The sequence below is a fragment of the Bos indicus x Bos taurus genome, chromosome 9, assembly GCF_003369695.1.
Source record: "Bos indicus x Bos taurus breed Angus x Brahman F1 hybrid chromosome 9, Bos_hybrid_MaternalHap_v2.0, whole genome shotgun sequence".
Lineage (NCBI taxonomy): Eukaryota > Metazoa > Chordata > Mammalia > Artiodactyla > Bovidae > Bos > Bos indicus x Bos taurus.
In genome coordinates, this window is record NC_040084.1 from 89,764,366 (window position 1) to 89,787,196 (window position 22,831).

Below are 22,831 nucleotides of genomic sequence, written 5' to 3' on the forward strand. Positions count from 1 at the left end.
TTACTATTTAATAAAGAGAACAGAAATGCCAAGTTCTTTTAACTATTCGACTGAGTTCCTTCCCAAGCTCCCCATCTTCCCCGCTCAAGTCAGTGGAGAGCCTTACTCTTTATCTGTCTGGTTCTCAGTAACTAATCGACTTTGCATAAATGCCCCAGAGTAAAAAGGCATTCTACCTGGTGATGAAGGAGTAGTTGTTGTGCTTCAAACAAATTTTCAGTGTCCAAGATCTTCTCGGCTTCTTCCTGGACTTCTTTAGAGCCAGTGATTAACTCTTCCAGGGAACTTTTGACTATTTCTTTGTACTGGACACAGTCTCCAAAGTTGCTTAACATCTTTTCAACCTAGATTTTCATGAAAATCAATCAAACTGTTAGATTAGGATAGAGAATTTCAGATCTTTCAGAATCAGGGAACTATGTCAGCCAAATGATTATTTTTTCTATGCAAGTTTATAAACAATTTCAAGAAATCCTGATACCTATTTGCTGTACTTTACATTCTTACATTATCTTCCCAAATACAAAGTCATCAGATTCGTAGGACAACTTGGTCAGTAAAAATATTATTGCTAAGGGTAAATGTGGCCTTGTGCGTGCATGCTAAGTTGCTTCAGTCGTGTCCAACTCTGCGACCCTATGGACTGTACCCTGCCAGGCTCCACTGTACATGGGATTTTCCAGAGAAGAATTCTGGAGTGGGTTGCCATGCCCTCCTCCAGGGAATCTTCCTGATTCGGGGATCAAACCCTCATCTCCCGAAGCTTCTGCATTGCCGGAGGATTCTTTACTGCTGAGCCACCAGGGAAGCCAAATGTGGCCTTACTAGAAATGAAATAGATGGTCTTGTGTAGTATACAAAGGACTATAAACATTGAAATGTATATAAAGAAGTTTAAAGTGAGTAGATCTTGCCTAAAAGAGACTTTACTAGCCTGCTGGCTCAACATGAACGTGTTGCTATTATTAGCTATCAGTTACTTGGGCTTCCCAGGTGGCTCAGTGGTAAAAGAATCCTCCTGACAGTGCAGGAGATGCAAGAGATGCAGTTTCAATCCCTGGGACAAGAAGATCCCTTGGAATAGGAAACGGAAACCTACTCAAGTATTCTTGTCTGGAAAATTCCCTGGACAGAGGAGCCTGGTGGGCTACAGTCCATGGGGTCCCAAAGAGTTGGAGATAACCGAGCACAGCACAGCATCAGTTATTTACTCTGTTCCAGGCACTGTAGAGGCTTCCTTTGTGGCTCAGCTGGTAAGGAATCTGCCTGCAATCAGGAAACCTGGGTCCGATCCCTGGGTTGGGAAGATCCCCTGGAGAAGGGAAAGGCTACCCAAAACTCCAGTATTCTGGCCCGGAGAATTCCAGGGACTATATAATCCATGGGGTTGCAAAGAGTCGGACATGACTGAGTGACTTTCACTTCACTTCAGGCACTGTACTAAGTGCTTTACATACAGTATTGCATTCAATTCTTGAAGTTAACTTTTGGGGTATTTTTATCCATTTTAAGCTCATGGTTAAGTAGGAAATGGGGTATCAGAGTCAAACTCTACCAGTGGGCTTGTCTGACTCTCAAACCTGGGTTCTTAACCTCTGTAATTTACCTGAAACTGACCATGAAATAATGCTTCTAGTAAAAGTATGGATTTAGAAGCTTTGCACTTTAAACATAGACGGTGAACCTGAACTATTAATAACATATCCAGTAATGGCACAGACTACCAAAGCAAAGATTCTGCTCATCTTCCCCACCAATCTTCATATACATAAGTGTTTGTTATAACCATTTGGTTTAAACAATTAATACACATTTTAAATAAAATTATTTGTTAAACTGAAACCCAAAGGAACCTTCCAGACTCTTCAGCCAGAGCTTCTGTTTAGCGTGTGAATAAATAGCTTACCTCTGACAACAAAGTCCCGAGAGCCTTGAAAGAACTAGATAATTTTGCCAGCTCATCTCCTTGCTTTTGGGCTTCATCCTCAGAAGAAACTTCAATCAGAATTTTAAGCCTGGATTTCAGCCAGCTGAGAGTCTCCCCTTTTTTGGTAATACCACTTCTGATCTCCTGGAATGAAAGAACACTTTTGATGGGCAAAATAAAACTGTGAATCATAACTTTCCAGCACAAAAGAACTCAACCTAAGAAGGTTTGTAACACGGAGGCAGAGAAGCCAGAAATTCATTCACCAACACAGTGCCTACTTATTTCACTTTTTGTTCACGTCTTTAACCGAAGTCTATGAATGCTAGAAGGAGCTGTTTCCCCAATGCCAAAACCCGATGTGTAAAATCAGTGTTCTGTACACCAAAAAATTCCCTCCGTAACTATCTACATATTTACAGATATTTCCTTGATCACAACAAAGATGCTTCCAAAAGTACTGTAGAATATGTGACACCAGAACTGGAAATTATAACATATACTTTTTCACCTTATTTTCTGTGAGCTGGAAGGAACAGTGTATTTAAAAAAAAAAAAGAAAGAAAGAAAGTGACAGAGTCCTTTTTTAAATTAGTGGGTTTCTTTTATTGAAGAATTTATTTGGTGAATATTATTATGGATGCTCTAAAGATTTATGGTATTAGTGGTAAAGAATCCACTTGCCAGTGCAGGAGACACAAGAGATGCAGGTTTGATCCCTGGATCAGCAAGGCTCCCTGGAGTAGGAAATGGCACCCCACTCCAGTATTTTTGCCTGAAAAGTGCCACAGACAGAGAACCCTGGTGGGATACAGTCCATGGCGCCGCAGAGTCAGACACGACTGAGCAGCTGAGCACAAAGATTTATTTTAACTTCATTAGCTCATATTTTATGTTTTACTTTGGTTGGTTTTTGGAAGTAGTAAGGTGCACAAACAGGAGCTCAGCTCTAAACCAGGAAGAGAAGACTGACTGGCTAAGATGATACCAGAAAGACCCTAGGCATCAGCATTTGTAGGACTGGGGACCAGGGGAATGGTGCCTGGGGCTGCCTCTCCCTCCTGCACCTGCTTTGTGTAGCTGAGAGCTGTGGACTCTGACTGCTTGTGTTGCTACAAGAGGGTCTTACAGGGCCAGTACCTACAGAAGAAATAGTTGGTTTTAGAAGCAAATGCTTTCTTCATTCCGAGATGTGAACTTTTTGGTACTATAACAGCAACCAAGAGCAAACATAGACATCTGTCTACAGACGGACATGGTATTGTTGAGTACTTTTAGCATGTCAAGGGATTATAAATTTAATAGGGAAAAAATGAAAATCAGAGGATGGGAATAGAAGGGAAATGCATTCTTATCAGGGCTTCACTGGTGGCTCAGCAGTAAAGAACCCGCCTGCCAATGCAGGAGACTCAGGTTCAATTCCTGGGTGGGGAAGATTCCTTGGAGAAGGAAATGGCAACCCACTCCAGTATTCTTGCCTGGGAAATCCCATGGATATAGAAGCTTGGTGGTCTAAGGTCCATGGGGTCGCAAGACTCAGCGACTAAACAACACAACATATTCTCGTGAACAACTCTGTGACTTGCAGTGGTTCGAAATACCGAAAGATAAATAACATGGACAACAGCATGTGTCTACAAAGCCAAGAGCCAGGATAAGAGGGAGAGGGTTGCTGTGTGCCATTCACAGACTGCAAACTGGATTCAGGCCTGAGGTTCTGTCGCCCTGGCTAGGTTTATCAGGCGGTACCCATGCTCACAGGGACTGATCCAACCCAGGATGCCAGTGACATAGAAACGATGCTTAAAGACCATGCCCAGTTCTCTCATCTTCTGTAACCCAGCTTTTGAGTGGCTGAAAATGTACAAAAACCTGCAGTGTTCTTGTTTTCCATGACTGTTCTTGATCTCCACTGTGTTGTACACCCACGCATACAATTTTCCTCGCAAGATTCCCCATTAGCTAAAGAGGCATTAGAAGCACCACTGAGCATGACTAAATCTCAGAGCTAACAATGATTCCATAGAGAACACCCCTACCTACAGCTCTCCACAGTAACAGGGGGAGACTTATTTTAAGACAATTTTCAGGAAGTCAATTGTTTTATAGAAAGAAAACAAGACATCAGTTGGACTGTTGCCGTTATTTTTTTTATTAATAGTTATTTTCTAGTAACAAAAAAAGTGGCCCAGAACTTACCTCCAGAGCACGTTTAACTTCTCCTTGATTAGCAGTATCAATGGTCTCATTCTTAATCCCCTTTAACTGGGTCTCCTTTGCAGATATCCAAGAGGAGAACTCAGAAATTCTGAAATAACAGATATTTTCTTATTAAAGGGAGAAAATATCCCCAGGGTTAGAATACATTTTCTATTTTGAGTTTATGCATGGACATTTGATAATCAACTGATGAGAAAATGGGTTAACACATTTCTTTTAACTCATTAGCAAACTGATTAACAAATTTCCTGGCAATGGTTCCTGCCACATGAAGCTCAAGGCAGGAGAGGCTACCCCTGGGCTCAGTCACTTGAACCAAAGGGGAAGCAGAGCAGATGGAGCTCAGCGGTGGAGGAAAATGCATCTCAGAGTCTGGGCACATGGAAGTGAGGAAGGTACACCTGAAGTCTGTCCTCATGTGTCTCCACTAGAGACAGAAACCCAAAGAGGCAGAAGTCCCTTTGGCGGGGACATGAGGAAATCAGAGTGAAAGAGATTGCCTAATTCTGATTCAAAGAGACAACATCTGGGTCACCTGGAAGTAATGTGTTTCACTCTTGTTTCTGACTGAAAGGGAAAGGGAAAGGCAGTCGTGGCTGACTCTTTGCAACCCCATGGACTGTATAGTCCATGGAATTCTCCAGGCCAGAATACTGGAGTGGGTAGCCGTTCCCTTCTCCAGGGGATCTTCCCAACCCAGGGATCGAACCCAGGTCTCCCACATTGCAGGTGGATTCTCTACCAGCGGAACCACAAGGGAAGCCCAAGAATACTGGAGTGGGTAGCCTATCCCTTCTCCAGGGGAACTTCCTGACCCAGGAATCAAAATGGGGTCTCCTGCATTGCAGGCAGATTCTTTGCCAGCTGAGTGACCAGGGAAGCCCCGTTTCAGTTTTCTAACTGAAACTCATTCTTTAAATTCAATGAAGCATTTTTGTACAAGAGCATGTACACAATCCATACCATCTGATTTTCTTCATTGAGTAAGACGAAACATATTTCATGACTTGTTTTGCAACGATGTCGGAATTAAAATAATTATGAAAGACCACGTCCTTCGGGGGAGCCACCCACAACTACCTGCTCGTGTAATCCTTCCACTTGTCTGGGTCTCCCACCAGCTTCACGTAGGTGCGGTCAATAGCAGCTCTGAGCTCCTTGAGGGTCACGTGACAGGTCTCAGGTGTGTTCCGGACTGCATCCCGGACTGGAAGTTTCAGACACAGTTCTTCAATGAGCTGTAACCTTTTCTCACAGAGATGGTGAGGGCCCTTGTCACTGAAGAAGATCTAGTGAGCAATAAACATTTATATGATCTCTGTGAGAATCCACACAATACTGCCATATTTTCATGGCTGATTCCCATCTAGTCTAGCAGTATAAAGTATATACGCTACTGAGTATTTTCAGACCCAAATGGAAGCATCAGTGATATACTTGAAGGGACACCGGGACTCCCTGGGACGTACCCTGTGCTCTTTGATGATTTTTTCGCTGCCTTCCTGGGGCACCAGCTTGGTCTCTCGGTCCAGCTCAGCTCTGCACTCTTCCACAGAAGCTAAGAACCTGTTCTTCTCCACCTCAATCTTCAGATGAAGCAAATGATATGGAGCCTCTGCTTGAAGATCCTGCATGCCATAGGAAGAATCCGGAAAATAGGATACCATTCCTGATCATGTACCTTTCCCACTGAAGTGGCAGAAAATATGAGATAGTTCCTCTTCCAGGGGATCTTCCCAACCCAGGGATTGAACCTGTCTCTCTGACCTTTCCTGCATTGGCAGGCATATCCTTAACCACTGAGACATCTGGATAGCTTAGCACAAATGTGACTTAATCCCTTATCATCAGCATTGAGACTCTGTGCTTTGTACTTTTCCAAGTACCAGGACCACAGCCAAGCTTTTCAGCCTGCTGTGAGTTGGGTGTTTCCACAGTGATTATCCTATTTAACTTTAATAGCCCTATATGGTATTAATATTCCTATTTTAAAGATCAGACCCTTGAGGCTCAAGGTTAAGTAGAAAAGCTGGATTTGATTCTAAATCACATACTGATTCCATATGCCCTCTCCCTGGCATGTGTCCTTTTAAATTTTGTCAACAGCCCTATGTGGTAGGAAGGACAGATATTATGTTCACTACACAGGGGTTGAGGGGGTGCGCAAGGAAACCTTATTAGTGAAAAAGCCAGGATTAAGCAGCCCACGGCTCTGACCACCTATCATCTCCTCTTTTCCGTGGAGCATACACTAAGAAAACACAAGCCAGCCAGCACACGAACAATGGCACCCTGACAATGGGAAATGTTTTACATTCTTCTTTAATACAAGTATAAGCTTCATCATTCCCTTTAGTTGTACAATTTATTTTTAGCCTACTTGTCTCCTATGGCATTTAAAAGATTAACATAAAACACTGAAATAACTGATGAGAGAAATGAGTTAAGGCTTTGGAAAGACTAGGACAGATTATATCTCAGAGAGTTGAATGTATGTGTGTGTGTGTCTATGTAAAATAAAATACAGCCTTCAATTATAGTCTCTGTTCCACAGTACATTTTTGATAATGTTAAACCTCAAAGACATCTTTAAAAGCTTGGATTTCTGTAAGCATCTATTTTAAAAAATTCAAATTTAGCAAGTAAAAAGGTATTTATTTCTTTTTTATTTTTATTGAAGCATAACTGATTTACTTCATGGGAAATATATGGGGAAACAATGGAAACAGTGTCAGACTTTATTTTCTGGGGCTCCAAAATCACTGCAGATGGTGACTGCAGCCATGAAATTAAAAGACGCTTACTCCTTGGATGGAAAGTTATGACCAAACTAGATAGCATATTCAAAAGCAGAGACATTACTTTGCCAACAAAGGTCCATCTAGTCAAGGCTATGGTTTTTTCCTGTCGTCATGTATGGATGTGAGAGTTGAAATATGAAGAAGGCTGAGCACCAAAGAATTGATGCTTTTGAACTGTGGTGTTGGAAAAGACTCTTGACAGTCCTTTGGATTGCAAGGAGATCCAACCAGTCCATTCTGAAGGAGATCAGCCCTGGGATTTCTTTGGAAGGAATGATGCTAAAGCTGAAACTCCAGTACTTTGACCACCTCATGCGAAGAGTTGACTCATTGGAAAAGACTCTGATGCTGGGAGGGATTGGGGGCAGGAGGAGAAGGGGACGACAGAGGATGAGACGGCTGGATGGCATCATTGACTTGATGGACATGAGTCTGAGTGAACTCCGGGAGTTGGTGATGGACAGGGAGGCCTGGCGTGCTGCGATTCATGGGGTCGCAAAGAGTCGGACACGACTGAGCGACTGAACTGAACTGAACTGATTTACAATGTCAGGTGTACAGCAAAGTGATTCAATTATAATACATATATATATATAAATATATACACATATATATATGTTCAGATTATTTCCCTTATGGGTTATTACAAAATATTGATTATAGTTCCTTGTACTATATAGAAGGTTCTTGTTGGTTATCTATTTTAAAAGGTATTTCTTTAATTGTGTTTTTCTTATGCAAAGGGCTGAAATTTTTAGCCTATGTAACTGAGGTTAGAAAACAAAATCCAGAAAGTGACACAACCTGATGGAGAGTGATCCAGTCTAGATCTCATGACTCCTTCAGCTAACACATATGAAATTCACCACTCAGTATTTCCTTAGAGCATCACTTGTGAGTCTGCTGCTAGCATAGCTTCCTCCAGTCTGCCCCAAGGATGACACCTTCAAAGGGTCCCGTCACCTACAGCTGCTTCCCCTGACGTGCAGATTCTGAAGTCGGCTTCCGTGCGACAAGCCCACGCAAGACGCTCCAGTCACACTGAGCCCAGTGGAACCCGCGTGCCCCTGGCACACCCTCCAGCTTGCTTTCTTCCTCCCTGCTGCCCCCAGATCTCTGCCGCTTTTTAAGGCCCTAGCTCAAAACTAATTACCTGCCTTATTCTTGTCTGCTGTCCAAGTGGTCCACTTCTCTCTTTCAAAGCTTTCATCAATGTATTACTTACACTTTTTGGAACTTATTATATATTGTACTTTTATTATTTTGCAACTAATTATCTTCCTTACTGGACTCTAAGCTCTCTGGGGGAAAGGATTATGGTTTGTTCATCACTGAATCCTTAACCAATAAATTGTTTTCATTTATATGTTTCAGATAATAAAAAACTAAACCAGATGGCAAAATCCTTGAAAACCTCCAACATATACGTGTGTGTATATATATACACACACACACATCTATATGTATATATCAGATCAGATCAGATCAGTCGCTCAGTCGTGTCCGACTCTTTGCGACCCCATGAATCGCAGCACGCCAGGCCTCCCTGTCCATCATCAACTCCCGGAGTTCACTGAGACTCACGTCCATCGAGTCAGTGATGCCATCCAGCCATCTCATCCTCTGTCGTCCCCTTCTCCTCTTGCCCCCAATCCCTCCCAGCATCAGAGTCTTTTCCAATGAGTCAACTCTTCGCATGAGGTGGTCAAAGTACTGGAGTTTCAGCTTTAGCATCATTCCTTCCAAAGAAATCCCAGGGCTGATCTCCTTCAGAATGGACTGGTTGGATCTCCTTGCAGTCCAAGGGACTCTCAAGAGTCTTCTCCAACACCACAGTTCAAAAGCATCAGTTCTTCGGTGCTCAGCCTTCTTCACAGTCCAACTCTCACATCCATACATGACCATATATGTATATACCTATCTATATATAGTACATAATTGCAGACTTTATATACAAATATATATAATATATAGGACTTCACTGGTGGCTCAGATGGTAAAGAATCTGCCTGCAATGCAGGAGACCTGGGTTTCTATCCCTGGGTCAGGAAGATCCCCTGGAGAAGGAAGTGGCTACCCACTCCAGTATTCTTGCCTGGAGAATTCCATGGACAGAGGAGCCTGGTGGGCTACAGTCCATGGGGTCACAAGAGTCAGACACGAGTGAGCAACTAAACACTTTCACACTTTCATACATAATGTATATATATGATGTTTTCATATGAAATATGAATACAGAATATATATTTCATATATATATGATGTATTTCATACACCATGCTACTGAAATTGTAAGAAACATTTCTTATCATTTCAATAGCGTATCTAACATAACTAAGATGGGAAGAGTTTATGAAATGTCGCTAAAAAAGTTAAATGCCTTGATGTTCCCATCCCCAAAAATAATCAGGAAAAGAAAGCATACTCTTATGTAATATAATGACATTGATAATACTTAAAAATAGGAAAAGCGGGACTTCTGTGGTGCTCCAGTGGTTAAAGACTTTGCCTGCCAATGCAGGGGATATGGGTTCAACCCCTGGTCCAGAGGATCCCCTGTGCCACTAGGCAATAAGCTCGTGTGCCACAATTACTGAGCCAGAGGGCCCTAGTGCCTGAGCACTTCAACAAGAGAAGCCGCTGCAGTGAGAAGTGCGTGCACTGCCAACTAGAGAGTAGCGCCTGCTCACCGCAACTTGGGAAAGCCCACATGCAGCAAAGAAGATCCAGTGCAACCACACGTAAAATAAATTTAAAAAATCTTTAAAGCTGTGGTACATATACACAATGGAGTATTACTCAGCCATTAAAAAGAATACATTTGAATCAGTTCTAATGAGGTGGATGAAACTGGAGCCTATTATACAGAGTGAAGTAAGCCAGAAAGAAAAACACCAATACGGTATACTAATGCATATATATGGAATTTAGAAAGATGGTAACGACAACTCTGTATGCGAGACAGCAAAAGAGACACACATGTATAGAACAGTCTTTTGCACTCTGTGGGAGACGGTGAGGGTGGGATGATTTGGGAGAATGGCATTGAAACACATATGTTATCATATGTGAAACGAATCGCCAGTCTAGGTTTGATGCATGATACAGGATGCTTGGGGCTGGTGCACTGGGATGACCCAGAGGGATGGTATGGGGAGGGAGGTGGCGGGGAGGGTTCAGGATGGGGAACGCACATACACCCATGGTGGATTCATGTCGATGTATGGCAAAACCAATACAATATTGTAAAGTAATTAGCCTCCAATTAAAATAAATACATTTATATTAAAAAATTTTTTAAAAGCAGAGACAAAAGAAAATTAAAAAAAAATCTTTAAGAAAACAGGAAAAGCAAAATTCTATCATATTCCTGTTTTATTCAAGCTCAGCTTTTTCAATGGGAAAGGTATTAAAAGCTATGATAACTTTCCCTGGTTTCTAAATTTCTCTGACCATTGAACCCTCACGCCCTCATGTTCTCTTCCCTCGTCCATGATACACGACCTTCCCGTGTGGTCCCAACTCACCTTCCACTGTTTGTGGAGCTTTCTGACGGCTTCCTGCAGGCCCCGCTGCTCCTGCTCAGGCAGAATGTCAGTGAGCTCGTCACACGCTTTCAGGAAAGCATTGAGCACCCTCTGGTCCAGCTGACTGAAAAACTCCTGGCATGGAGAAGGGGCAGAGTGGTCATGAGTGTCAGGCAGAATAAAAGGCAGCATCAGACACCAGTGAAGTAGTCACGCTTCTAAACAAGCCTCTTAGCCAGCTGCTACCCTCTTCAAACCTTCTGGGTGACTACCATTTTGTTTTCAGGAACAGACTAAAATTATCCACAGTGATGAATCAGAAGCCATTGAATCTGAAATTCAACTAGGACTTTTTTATTTTTTAGAAAAAAGTCTTTCCAGTTTTTAAATTTGATAGAATATTCTAGAAAGTCAATGGGAGATCCTAAAAACTTGATCCCACAGGGACAGAGTTTTAGTTCCTCTTTGGTAAAAGTCAGAATAGCGGAGTGGAAGCCAGGACTAAACCTCACAATCCCTCACTCCCTCACTGCAGTGTGTTCCAGGCCTTGCTGGTTCATTATGAGCCGTTTCTGCATTCACACCAAGCACACAAACTGTGGACTGAATTGTGTTGCCCCCTCTTCACCGTCCCATCCCATCAAAGTCATATGTTGAAGCCCTAACCTGCGGTGTGATGCTATCTGAGGGTGGGCCTTCCATGAAGGAATTAATGACCTTTTTCAAGGTGAGACGTTGAAGATCTTCCCCTTTACCTATCTCTGCCATGTGAGGACACAGTGAGGTAACCAACTGCATATCAGGAAGAGTCCTCACCAGAACCCAGCCAGGCTACTACCCTTATCTCAGACTTAGTTTTCAGAACTAAGAAAATAAATTCCTATTGCTTAAGCCACTCAACCTGTCTTTATTTTATTTTATTTTTTTATGGTAGCCTGGGCAGATGAATACAACACCTGCACCAATATACATGGCTAAGTCTCACAAAGTCTTAGGATTATGTATGCTGGGAAGCCACAGTGATTCAAAAGAAAGAACAGCAGAGTAGGGGTGTATAAATTTGAATGAGATGTTGGATGGTCATGGACATGAAACCTAAATCCATCAGCTGCATCACAAATGCATTGCATTCATCATTTGAGAGTGTGGCTTGCATAAATATCCACTGAAATTTCAGGAAAAAAGTATATATTGTCAGAGGGAATCATCTCCATACACCATTTAAGAGATTACTCATATTCTCAATACTGATATAATTTAAATGAGTATGATTAACAAGGAGATGGCTTCACAATACAGGCTCAAGTTGTAGATCAGCTATCAAACTTCAAGTGACATGGTACCTATTCCATGTGTGAGATGGCAGAATTATGATATAAGCACAAAGACTTAGCCATCCCCCTAAACTTCTTTCTTAGAAAGCATATGTTGGTCATGAAAGAGTGTTTCAGCTAAATAATGAATTAGTAGTTTGGAGAGTCTGAATTATCTCTCCCATGGTTATCTGCTACTCCAGGGGCTCAAGAATGGGCAATTATAGGGCAGCTTATCAACTGCTTCTGAGGTTCTTTTTGCTGTCATTTCTTCAGGTCTTTTATCTAACAAGTTCCTTCTCCTGGCTCATTTCCCCTCTACCCTCCCTTTCTCCCCTTCCTTCTTCCCTTCCTCCTCCTCCCCCTCCATTTTCTTTTTCTTCCCTCTCTCTCTGTCTCCCTCTTCCGGTCTCTCTCTCCTTCTCTGTATTAGAACATTATACTCTTTTTAGTTTTCATCCAAGATGGCCTGCTCATGTCCTCACATCCTCAAGGGCCCACGTGGGAGGCACTCACGGTGTGTCTCTTCAGCAGGTCTTCCGGGTCCCCCTTTTCCTCCAGGCCCTCCTGAGCGACCCTGAGCACCTTCTCCAACTCAGCTCGAGACTCCTCAAACTTCTTCATCAAGCGGCTGTTGGTTTCCACATGTTTCTTCCAATCTCCAGTTTTCTTTACCATATTCTTGATTAAAAAATAATCATCATCATAATGGGATATTGATCTCTAGTCGTTGAAAAAGTCATTTGTTAAAGTATACTGTTTCTTTCAAAAAACACTTGGAGGGAATATATGTCATTATGATGAGAATAATCAATCCTTCTAAATATTAATTAATAACAGAGGAAGAAGTAAAATGATTGGTTTCCAACCTCAGTAGATGAGCTGTTTGTCAAGAGTGAAGACGTGAAATGGGGTAATTAAAGTCTTGTTGGAATGTTCCTCATCCCCGTCTCTAAGGCAGGCAGTGAACCTACCTGAAAAGCAACATGCGTATCTGCAATCTTTCTCTGTAGCTTTGTCTGGTCAAAATGCTTTAACACGTTGCTCAAGGTCACAAACTTCTGAACACTCTGACTGCCTTTCTCAATTTGAGTCATGGCTTTCTTACAGCTTTCTTGACAAGCCAACAGTTCCTACAAGAAAAGGGAACTCACAACAATAGTATTTAAAAGGGCAAGAAAGAATGACAGTAACCATTACAAAACATTAACAGCATTATATAGCTTTTAGGCTTTTAATCAGCAATAAGTAAAACCAAAAGTATGGAGAGGTGGTGCTTTTCAGAAGAGCACAATTTTAAGCAATCACTGAAGTCAGTGCCTTTTATATAAGGCATTTAAATGTCATGCTGAGGTTTCTTAAATCTTTTACATTTTATGCCTACCTTATTAATATCAAGAGGATGACAAAGCATCAAAATTGTTATCTGCCTGGTGCATGCCTTCCTTCTACCAACCAACAGGTCCATAATTTATTATACAAAACAATAATGAAATCAATCTACATATCAGGCTATAATCTGCCTCAATAAATTTAATACCAGTGCATATTATACTTTACAGAGTTAGTTGAAGCAGTATATATAATTTGTATATTCTAAAATATACAACATTTGAATTCTTAAGGTTCACAAACTATCAACCTCATTAATAAAATGGTGGACCCCAGGTTGGTTGGTGGATTAGTTGCTAAATTATGTCTGACTCTTGCATGGACTGTAGCCTACCAGGCTCCTCTGTCCATGGGATTTCCCAGGCAAGAATACTGGAGTGGGTTGCCATTTCCTTCTCCAAGGCATCTTCTCAACCCAGGTCTCCTGCATTGTAGGCAGATTCTTGCATTACAGGTGGATTCTTTACCAACTGAGTTACCAAGTGGACCCCAGATTCTAACACAAAAGACAGCAGACTAGTGGGCCTGGGAATACTTGGCAGTTGTCACGCATTTGCAGATGAGAAGCAATGGTGACTCATAGGCCTTTTCACCTGACTATATCCTGGGATCCTGGCAATTTCTGCCTTAGACAGCATGGAAATTATTCAGCTCCATGGCAAGCAGTCATTTTTTTGACTTGAATCTACACCATTTGCACTTCAGCATCCTTGATTACTTTGAAGAAATAGTTCAAACTGGTAATATGGATACCAGTTTGGGTAACTTAGATGCAAATATTAAGAGCAAGATTTCTGTTTTATTTGGGGAAGATAGAGTAAGGATATACTTGTTCATTTTGAACATTTAGGAAGTAAGAGAGTAACATATGTTAGAAAAATCTTGAAGTGAAAGTGAAAGTTGAGCAGTTGTATTTGACTCTTTGTGACCCTGTGGTCTATACAGTCAATGGAATTCTACAGGCCAGAATACTGGAGTGGGTAGCCTTTCCCTTCTCCAGGGGATCTTCCCAACCCAGGGATCAAACCCAGGTCTCCCACATTGCAGATAGATTCTTTACTAGGTGAGCCACCAGGGAAGCCCAAGAATACCAGAGTGGGTAGCCTGTCCCTTCTCCAGCAGATCTTCCTGACCCAGGAATCAAACCGGGGTCTCCTGCATTACAGGTGGATTCTTTACCAAGTGAGCTATCAGGCAAGCCCTAGAAAAATCTTACTCATATTTTATCATTAAAAATAGTAAACACAATTTTAATTGTGAAAGGATTATTTGATGGAGACATATAGCAATTTGGGAACACATGAAATGGCACTATGATTTCAAAATGAAAGACAATCTTTAACCAATGAGAACCCATTAGAATAGGGTTTGGTGGTATAATCATTGCGTGTGTGCTCAGTCGCTCAGTCATGTCCGACTCTGCAACCCCATGGAATGCAGCCCACCAGGCTTCTCTGTCCATGTAACTTTCCAGGCAAGAACACTGGAATGGGTTGCCATTTCCATCTCCAGGGGAATCTTCCTGGATCAAGGATTAAACCCACGTCTCTTGCATCTCCTGCATTGGCATCATCACTGTGATTTATCATTACTAATAATAATAATGTTAATTGCTACCAGTTATAGAGTATGTGCCCTAATGTGTTAGTCCTATTATAGAATATTTAATGTAATCTCTACAGCAAATTCTCAACTTAGGTACCACCACTCCCATTTCAATGTGAGAAAATAAAGCTAATCAAGGCTTTGTAATTTGCTGTATCAGATCTGAATACCTGTCTGACTCACTTCAGATGTTCTCTGCTCTTTCTGCTAAGTGATGCTGCCTTCCTTCCATGAGTCTATTTTGATGAATACAGTGGCAAACCTTTTGCCCATCAGTTTCACCCTCTGTTGCTTAAGTTCATTTATAATAAACCAACTAAATAAGCCAATTAACTGTCACACTCAGTAGGAGGCTGTTCTGCATACAGATTTGCTTGCTAAAACTGAGACAAAGAAGAATGATTCTCACTCCAAATACATTTCCAGAATGCTATGGTCATGTCGATCGGTCTAATCCTAGAGCCGCGAAAAGATCCCATAAGGCAGATGATAGACACTGGACAGAAATGGAATGCAATTATTTATTTCTGTACATACCTAAATATATACAATTTAAAATTTATCTATACAATTTTTATCTACATAAATATGCAGGTATGCCTAAGTCGCTTCAGTCATGTCTGACCCTCTGTGACCCATGGATTGTAGTCTGCCAGGCTCCTCTGTCCATGGAATTCTCCAGGCAAGAATACTGGAGTGGGTTGCCATGCCCTCCTCCAGGGGATCTTCCTAGCCCAGGGATCGAACCCACATCTCCTTGGCTTCTGCATTGGCAGATGGATTCTTTACCACTGAGCCACCAGGGAAGCCCCTATGTAAATATACCTATATATAAATATATAGAAAGATATAACATTTTTTATTCTATCTATAGTGCATAGGCTTTTCATCTTTGGCCATGTGATTTTGTTTTGAGTTGCCAGTACTATTCTATTAAAAGTTTTCTTCTCTTATCACTGAATTTCTATCATTATATGCACCTCAGTGTTACTACCTATGCATTCAATTAACTAGGTCTCCTGAAAGAAAAATTTCCTTACCTGATGTTTCTGTTTAAAAAGAGGACTAGATTGTGCTTCATGTTCAAGAACTGTCATAATTTCATCGATTTTCCCAAGTGAGTCATAAAAGGCCGTCATCTGCTTTTCTAATTCCTCCAACGGTACCAACAGCTGCTGAGACTCAGAAAGGAGTGGGGAGTAACAGTCTTTGACCTTTAAAAAAACAAAGCCACAAATTGCATCGAAGGCCATGAAAGACCATAAGCTCAGGGCACTATTCATAGCTCTCAGGAATGTTTTCTTCATTATGAGGTCGTTTTGTGCTTACAGATCTCCAGAGATACTCTTTAATGATATTTCCTGTGTATTGTTAAATTTTGATGTAAAAAAAAGCACTACCATTGTACCACTGAGACAAGTAAATGCTACGGAGCTTTCTTATGAAAATACATCTATAGGATGTATTTGCTCATTTGGATAGGTCTTGCTCATGTAAATTATGTCAGTGAGCCAGATGGCATCAAATTCCATTTTATGAACTCTGCAACCCATCTTCACATTGGGCTCAAAATCTGACCTAAGACAGTCGTGAATGACCATTATCTAAGCCGACTTGGACTTTCCAACTTCATTTCTAAGAACTCCACTACTTGACCCCTTAACTCTAGACAAACTTACAAACTTGTTGATGCGTTCCTCCCAGGGAGGTCCTGTGCCTCTCCTAACCTCCTTCAAGCTCCATGCTTAGCCTCTCTTTCCCCATTGATATCCCACTCACACCAAGCACTCCTGTCATATACAAATTTATTCACAAAGGTTCTCAGGCTGGTTCTCCCTCATCTGAATTGGCCCAGCTCTCATCTGTTACTTCTCTTTTTTTTTAATGTTATTAATTCATACACCTGCATTGTCTTTATCTTCATGATGAGCTCCTGAAGATGAAGATCTCCATCAAATTTCTGCTTTGTCATATTTGTTGGAATCCAGGAACTCATACAATCTTGCAAGAACTTCATGCCCCCCTCGTTTTATTTAGAGTTGCTCCCAAAGTATTATGGGTTGACCAAAATACCATTTGCATTTTCCCTAAGGTGGTATGAAAAAACCCGAATGGACTTTTTGGTCAACCCAATGCTTTTGGAAACCAAGGAAAGGAAATTAAGTATCTGTTAGTAGATCATTTATTTTTTTCTTTACCTTGTAATTATTCTCATGCTCTTGGATATACCAAATGAAGGAGAAATTCATAGAAAGCAAGCCACTGTCCTGTTGCCACAGGACTCTGTTAAAATTACTGAACAAAATAAAGAGAATCTGCTGACATGTGTAATAATTGGTATACATTCTAAATCTTCTCAGGACACAAAAGGAATCTTACCAAGATGCTATATCTAACAGCAGTTAAGAAAGTGTGATGACTTACCTGTGTCTAAAGGAGCAATTTGCTTTCTTAGAAGTTGCCCTAAATCACTAAACCCAAGCTAGGCTGAGATGTGCCAGCCCAAGACACAGCTCTAAAGGCTGCTTGAAGGTTATCTAATTGATAATGTTGACTCCAAATTGTACCAAATCCTTATAAATAATCTTGAATATTTGAAAGGATTTAAAATTACCATTCTAGTATATACCAGTTTGACAAAATTTTCTCTTCTTTCTATGGCCTTGATTCTTCCTATTTCTACCTGTCTCATTTATTCCTTTTTAAAATGAATTCTCCACAGTTGATTTCATATTTTCATATTGGTCTTTCTCTTTCTAAATTTCCTTTTCTAATTAATAGGGTTTTCTGTCTTATTTCCCTTTGTTTTCCAATTCTTCATTACAAAATTTTCTCTTCACTTACATAATCACTCCTTTTTTTTTTTTAAGGAAAAAACCAGGTATTAATTACCCAGTTTAAATGGACTTTGAGAACAATATCATCTTTATAAAATGCAACTTTAGATAGATAAAAATCCTAATGAAACTTCCAAAGCTGTTAAGGAAAACCCCTCAATAGAATAGAAATGACTTATGGGTCATTTCATATTCTTTGAGTTTCCTGCACAGAAGTGGCATAAATGTATGTATCCTAAAGTCCAAAGTGAACTCTGTGAGATGAAGAGGGAAGAATTTCACTATTTTGTGGCTGTGCAAGTGAAAAGAAATGGTGTAATAAAGACCGTGTAAGTATGTCCAATATCAATACACCCCAATACAAGAGGATGCTGGAATTCTTTCTCACTTAAATATATGATGTCTTCCTCCTCCTCTTCTTCTCCCCTTGTGTCCCATTTCATCACTTCTCACTGGTCCTCTGTTCTTCCAGAGGAGGCTTATCTTCCTATTAAAATACACGTACTAGTACTTCTACATGAAAGAGGCAAGGCTTCAGTTATCATCTCCATAGTTTCATTTTTTAAAGCTCACGACAAAGTTACTAGACGAAGAATCCCAATAAGAAATAAACACAGGATCTGCTAACAAGTGAATGAGTTGTCTTCAGTGACAGAAAAGTAAGACGAGCAGAAAGTGATGTTGGTCCTGAATGGAGTTTCATGCTTTAAAAATATTTTCCCACCTTGGTTAGTTGTTCTTTGAGCCCAGACATGGTTGCAAACATTTCATTAGCTTCTTCTTGAGAGATCTCTTTGGTAATGAGGTGTGCTGTCTTTGTTATCATCTTATACTGAGCATCCATCACAGGCACCCTCTGCTCAATATCCTACATGAATCATTGAAACAGCTATGTTAACACATGATACATTTACTCTTAATTTCAAGATTTGACAAATGGATACAGATCAATATGTACTGAATAAAACTCTATACTTGTAATAATCTTCTGGAGAGTCCAATGATTACTTTCCTTCATTACTAATATATGATATATTGATATAAGAAAATAAATAGAAATAAATATAAGAAAATACATAAAATGAATAGAATTTAACAAATAAATTTCCTTAAATACCACCATAAATCCTTAGGTTAACATAAAGATAAGCAGAAGTGATCTTTACACTTTCAAGATACATATTAATGTAATCTGTAAACATTATATCAGGTAAATGCATGTTAACAATTTGGGGCAATTCTGATTTTAAAAATGAAACAACTTACTTCTTTAAAATAAGTAACATTGCAAAAATTTATAAATTAGAGATAATAATGAAAACTTAATAGTCTTTTCACACCAGAGCCAACACCCCTACCACCACAAGGCTCTGCTAAAATTACTTAAACAAAATTAATATTTTTCCTGTGTGTATTTACACCTATTTTTATTTTTACAAAAAAAGGATGATGCTTTGTTTTGCTTTTCTTACTTAATGATATATTGGAAAAGTCTTTCCATATCATTAAATATTCTTCCACTGCTTCATTTTTGAGAGCTGCAGGGTATTCAAAATATATAAATAGCACAATTCATTTAGTAAATCCTTTATTGTTGGAGGCATTTACGTAGAGGTATCTCCAGACACCTGTTTTTCCCTAGTACTTTAAAATTCAGTTGTAGAAAATGAAAATTTCTATTAAAAAACTATTTTGAAGTTACTCTATGGTCAATACACATCTTAAAAAATTTAGATAGCTTTTTTATGAGACCAGAAATCAGGATATGCATACATGTCACAGTGATGCCATGGAGACACAGAAACAGTTCTTGTAATGACCTAAGTAGCTTCACTGATCTTTCTTTACACAATAGAATAGGTTTTTCACTTTATGTTCCAGAAAACCAGCTCACCTCCAAGTCTTGAATTAATAACTTGACATTCATAAAAGAGACTTCTAAGGGCTCTGAAAGTTTCCTATGGGCTTCAGTTGCAAAATCAGACAAGATAGTAACACAATCGTTGTATTCTTTCTTCATTCTGTCCAACTCATCAGCTCGAGCATACTGTTCAGAAAAGGGAGTGGGGCAACACAGAAAACCATTAAGCCAAGACTCAGGAAGCTTGTTTAACTTTCATTTCTACATACTATCTGGAATTTTTAGGTGGTAGGAAAGACTCTGATTCCTGATTCTTATTTTAGATATACTTGAAGTTAGTCAAATTACTGTGAAAAGAAGAAAGGAACTAGCCTAGAAGCAACGAATTATGATTTAAAGCATGAATCATTCCATGTAAGTAAGCTCCATATGTCAACATAATCCTTAATCAAACTATACATTTCTGTTATGTTCCTCCATTACAAATTGGAAAGAATAAAGGACCAGATAGAAACATAACAGTTCTAAACACATCTGTACTCTGCCTTAATAAGCCCATGCTATAACAGTAAAGAGTCTCTAAACAGACTGTTTATCATGACGTTTATGACACACCCATCCATGTTCTAGGCAGAAATATATTTGAAAAACATACTTGCTTGACTTCCATAAACAACTCCCTCCATCGCCCATTTAGCAGTAGTAATTGCTGTTTGAGATCACGGGAAACCATCTCATCACATGTTTCGATTAAAAAATTGCCAGCATCATTCATGGCCGTGTGCTGCTGTATCCAATGAGGCAAATTTCGGAAAAAATCCTAAACAAGAAACAATGCACACTCGTGTAAATCATAAACCAAAGGTTAGTAGATGATACGAAAGTAACCAGACCATGAGAAATCCCTTGGTTCTAGAATTTGTGCAAATTTTAAGGTGAATTTTAACTCTCTTTCAAAATGGAAATTTTTAACAAAAAAGTTAAAAAATGTGAACTAGAAATTGTGCCTTTTCACAAGAACATGTGTGCCACATATTTTGCTGAAAACAAAACAACATGATGACCACATTCTGTTATTCCTATTTTGCAGATGAAAAAGCTGAATTTCTGTGAATGTAAGGGACTTGTGCCTCTATTCTTCAGGCTAGTAAATACCAGTGCCAGAGTCATATAAAAGGTATAATATTTTAGGGAATATATAGCTTTAGGGAATATATATATATATATATCTTTCTCAAGAATGATTTTACTGATTACTTTTAATATTAAAATCAAATTTTAAAATCTGAATACAGTCCATGAAGATAATTAACAATCATGAAGATAAACTCTTCAAGGAAAATTTTTAAAAAGTCATTATCTGGGCCAAGAATACATAATATAATGATATCCTTCCTTATTTAGGGTTACACATTTGATGATGGATCAGCTTCCACTGGATTTCAAATTGTGTGCGTGTGCACACACACACATACGCACCATGGTGAAAACCAAGAACACCGTAATTCAAAATCGATTTCACAAGTCATGTGTGGGAGGACTTCCTACATAAACCAGTGAGAACACTTCTGTTTCTGGTGGTTATACCCCCTTGGATGAAATGATCACATATGACATCTGCTAGGGCACTGCCAGTCTAATCAGAAAAGCCAAAATCTGTGTGGGTTACAGTTGGTCAGGTACACGAAAGCACTTAATCTATATGAAATATAGAATGGGAAACATATAAAAATTATACATCTGCTTGTATAACATAATAAAGAACCAAACTTGAATGGCAAGCAGTAATTCTGATATAAGTGCTATACCTCTCAATGGAGGTCTGGCATTTTAATGTTTTACATAAAAGTTGTTTTTCCATGAGAAAATACCAGACTCCCATTGAGAAGTATATATATGGAAATCAGTCCATTTCATGTGATATTTTAATGTAAGTGATATTAAAGACAGCAATTCTTGCACACACCTGTAACTGGAGGAAAGAAAATCACTCCTACCCAGAAGAAGACCTTGAATGACAGTTGATAAAATCCAAAAACAAACTTCCAGAGAGACAAACATGTGGTGACCCATCTGTTGAATCTGTATAATGCCATCACACAGATTTAGGGCTACGTTAGCCAAAATTGTTTTAAATGATCAGCATTCAGTCGCTCAGTCTTATCCAACTCTTTCCGACGCCATGGACTGTAGCCCACCAGGCTCCTCTGTCCATGGAATTTTCCAGGAAAGAATACTGGAATGGGTTGCCATTTCTTTCGCTAGAGGATCTTCCTGACCCAGGGATCGAACCCGGGTCTCCTGCGTCTCCTGCGTTAGCAGGTGAATTCCTGGGAAGCCCAAAGTTGTTTTCATCCTCTCTTAAATTAGGAAATCCAGAGGCTGCGCCCTTTAAGTCATAGACCTTATTGTGCGTATAGCGCCCTCTGCTGCCCACTGGGTTTGGCTGCCCCTCCATCAGTTACGGCTCTCTGAATGCAAAAGTCCAATACTGTCTTAATGTTAAGCTTTAAAAGCAGAACATTTCTTGGTCTAAAATAATTTACTAACCTGAAAGTGCAGCGTTTAAGGCAAAGTCAGGATTTGTGTGACGTGTATGCAAACACACAACACTCCCTAGAGAAGTTTGCTGTGAAAGTCACCTATTTCCAAATTCGCCTGTGCTTGTTAGTTGTAAGTAGCAGTCTTACCTTTTTGGCATGTTCTGACTGATTTAGCATTTTTTCAGCATCCTCGAGCCAAGCCTGAAGACTAGCCACGGTATTGCCGTATCGGTCCCAGTTGGCGATGACTTCCTCTAGCATGCTTCGCACACTCCTGACTTCCACGGAGAGGTTCCTCCACTGGGCAGTGGTTTCATTCATGAATTTCATCACATTCTCAGCTTCTTCCACTGAAACAGATAAGTTATAATCCCTGTTTTATATTTTAAATCCACCACACCTTTTTTCTAGGGTCTATTTGGAGGGCATTCATGATTCTTCTTAAGATTTTAAATTTAACAGATGTAATGTTAGAATCACATTCAGCTAATGTTGGGGATACCTTATATCTTATTCATAGATATTTATAAAAATTAAAGACAATGAATATTTAAAATTTCTGATAAATGGTATATATTAGTAATAGATGGCATAGATTTGTTTGCATTTTATATGCATTCAGATAGACACATATATAGTACAATCATAAATGCTATAGTTCATTTTCAGCAAATATGAGAAATATATCTGCAAAATGAAACAGACATATTTTACAATTGTGTCTTTCCACAAACTTAAGTTTTCATTCATTTTATTATAATATTCAGGTTGGTCCAATTTTGCCTTTAACAATTGGAATTTAAAA

General features: G+C 39.7%; 1 protein-coding gene across 13 annotated transcripts in view; it reads right to left on the reverse strand.

Annotated features, from left to right (window-relative positions):
* The window catches only part of SYNE1 (spectrin repeat containing nuclear envelope protein 1), a 496,771-nt gene that overhangs the window by 310,336 nt on the left and 163,604 nt on the right, over window positions 1–22,831 (reverse strand). For all 13 annotated transcript variants that reach the window (XM_027551881.1, XM_027551880.1, XM_027551874.1 and 10 more), the window contains 13 exons: window positions 22,174–22,376; window positions 20,139–20,303; window positions 19,517–19,669; window positions 18,347–18,490; window positions 15,826–15,999; window positions 12,763–12,921; window positions 12,305–12,469; window positions 10,476–10,610; window positions 5,617–5,775; window positions 5,228–5,436; window positions 4,127–4,235; window positions 1,907–2,071; window positions 177–344 (listed from right to left, as the gene is read on the reverse strand). In XM_027551881.1, the coding sequence (XP_027407682.1) occupies window positions 177–344; window positions 1,907–2,071; window positions 4,127–4,235; window positions 5,228–5,436; window positions 5,617–5,775; window positions 10,476–10,610; window positions 12,305–12,469; window positions 12,763–12,921; window positions 15,826–15,999; window positions 18,347–18,490; window positions 19,517–19,669; window positions 20,139–20,303; window positions 22,174–22,376 (2,108 nt within the window). The remainder of the gene's footprint in view (window positions 1–176; window positions 345–1,906; window positions 2,072–4,126; window positions 4,236–5,227; window positions 5,437–5,616; window positions 5,776–10,475; window positions 10,611–12,304; window positions 12,470–12,762; window positions 12,922–15,825; window positions 16,000–18,346; window positions 18,491–19,516; window positions 19,670–20,138; window positions 20,304–22,173; window positions 22,377–22,831) is intronic.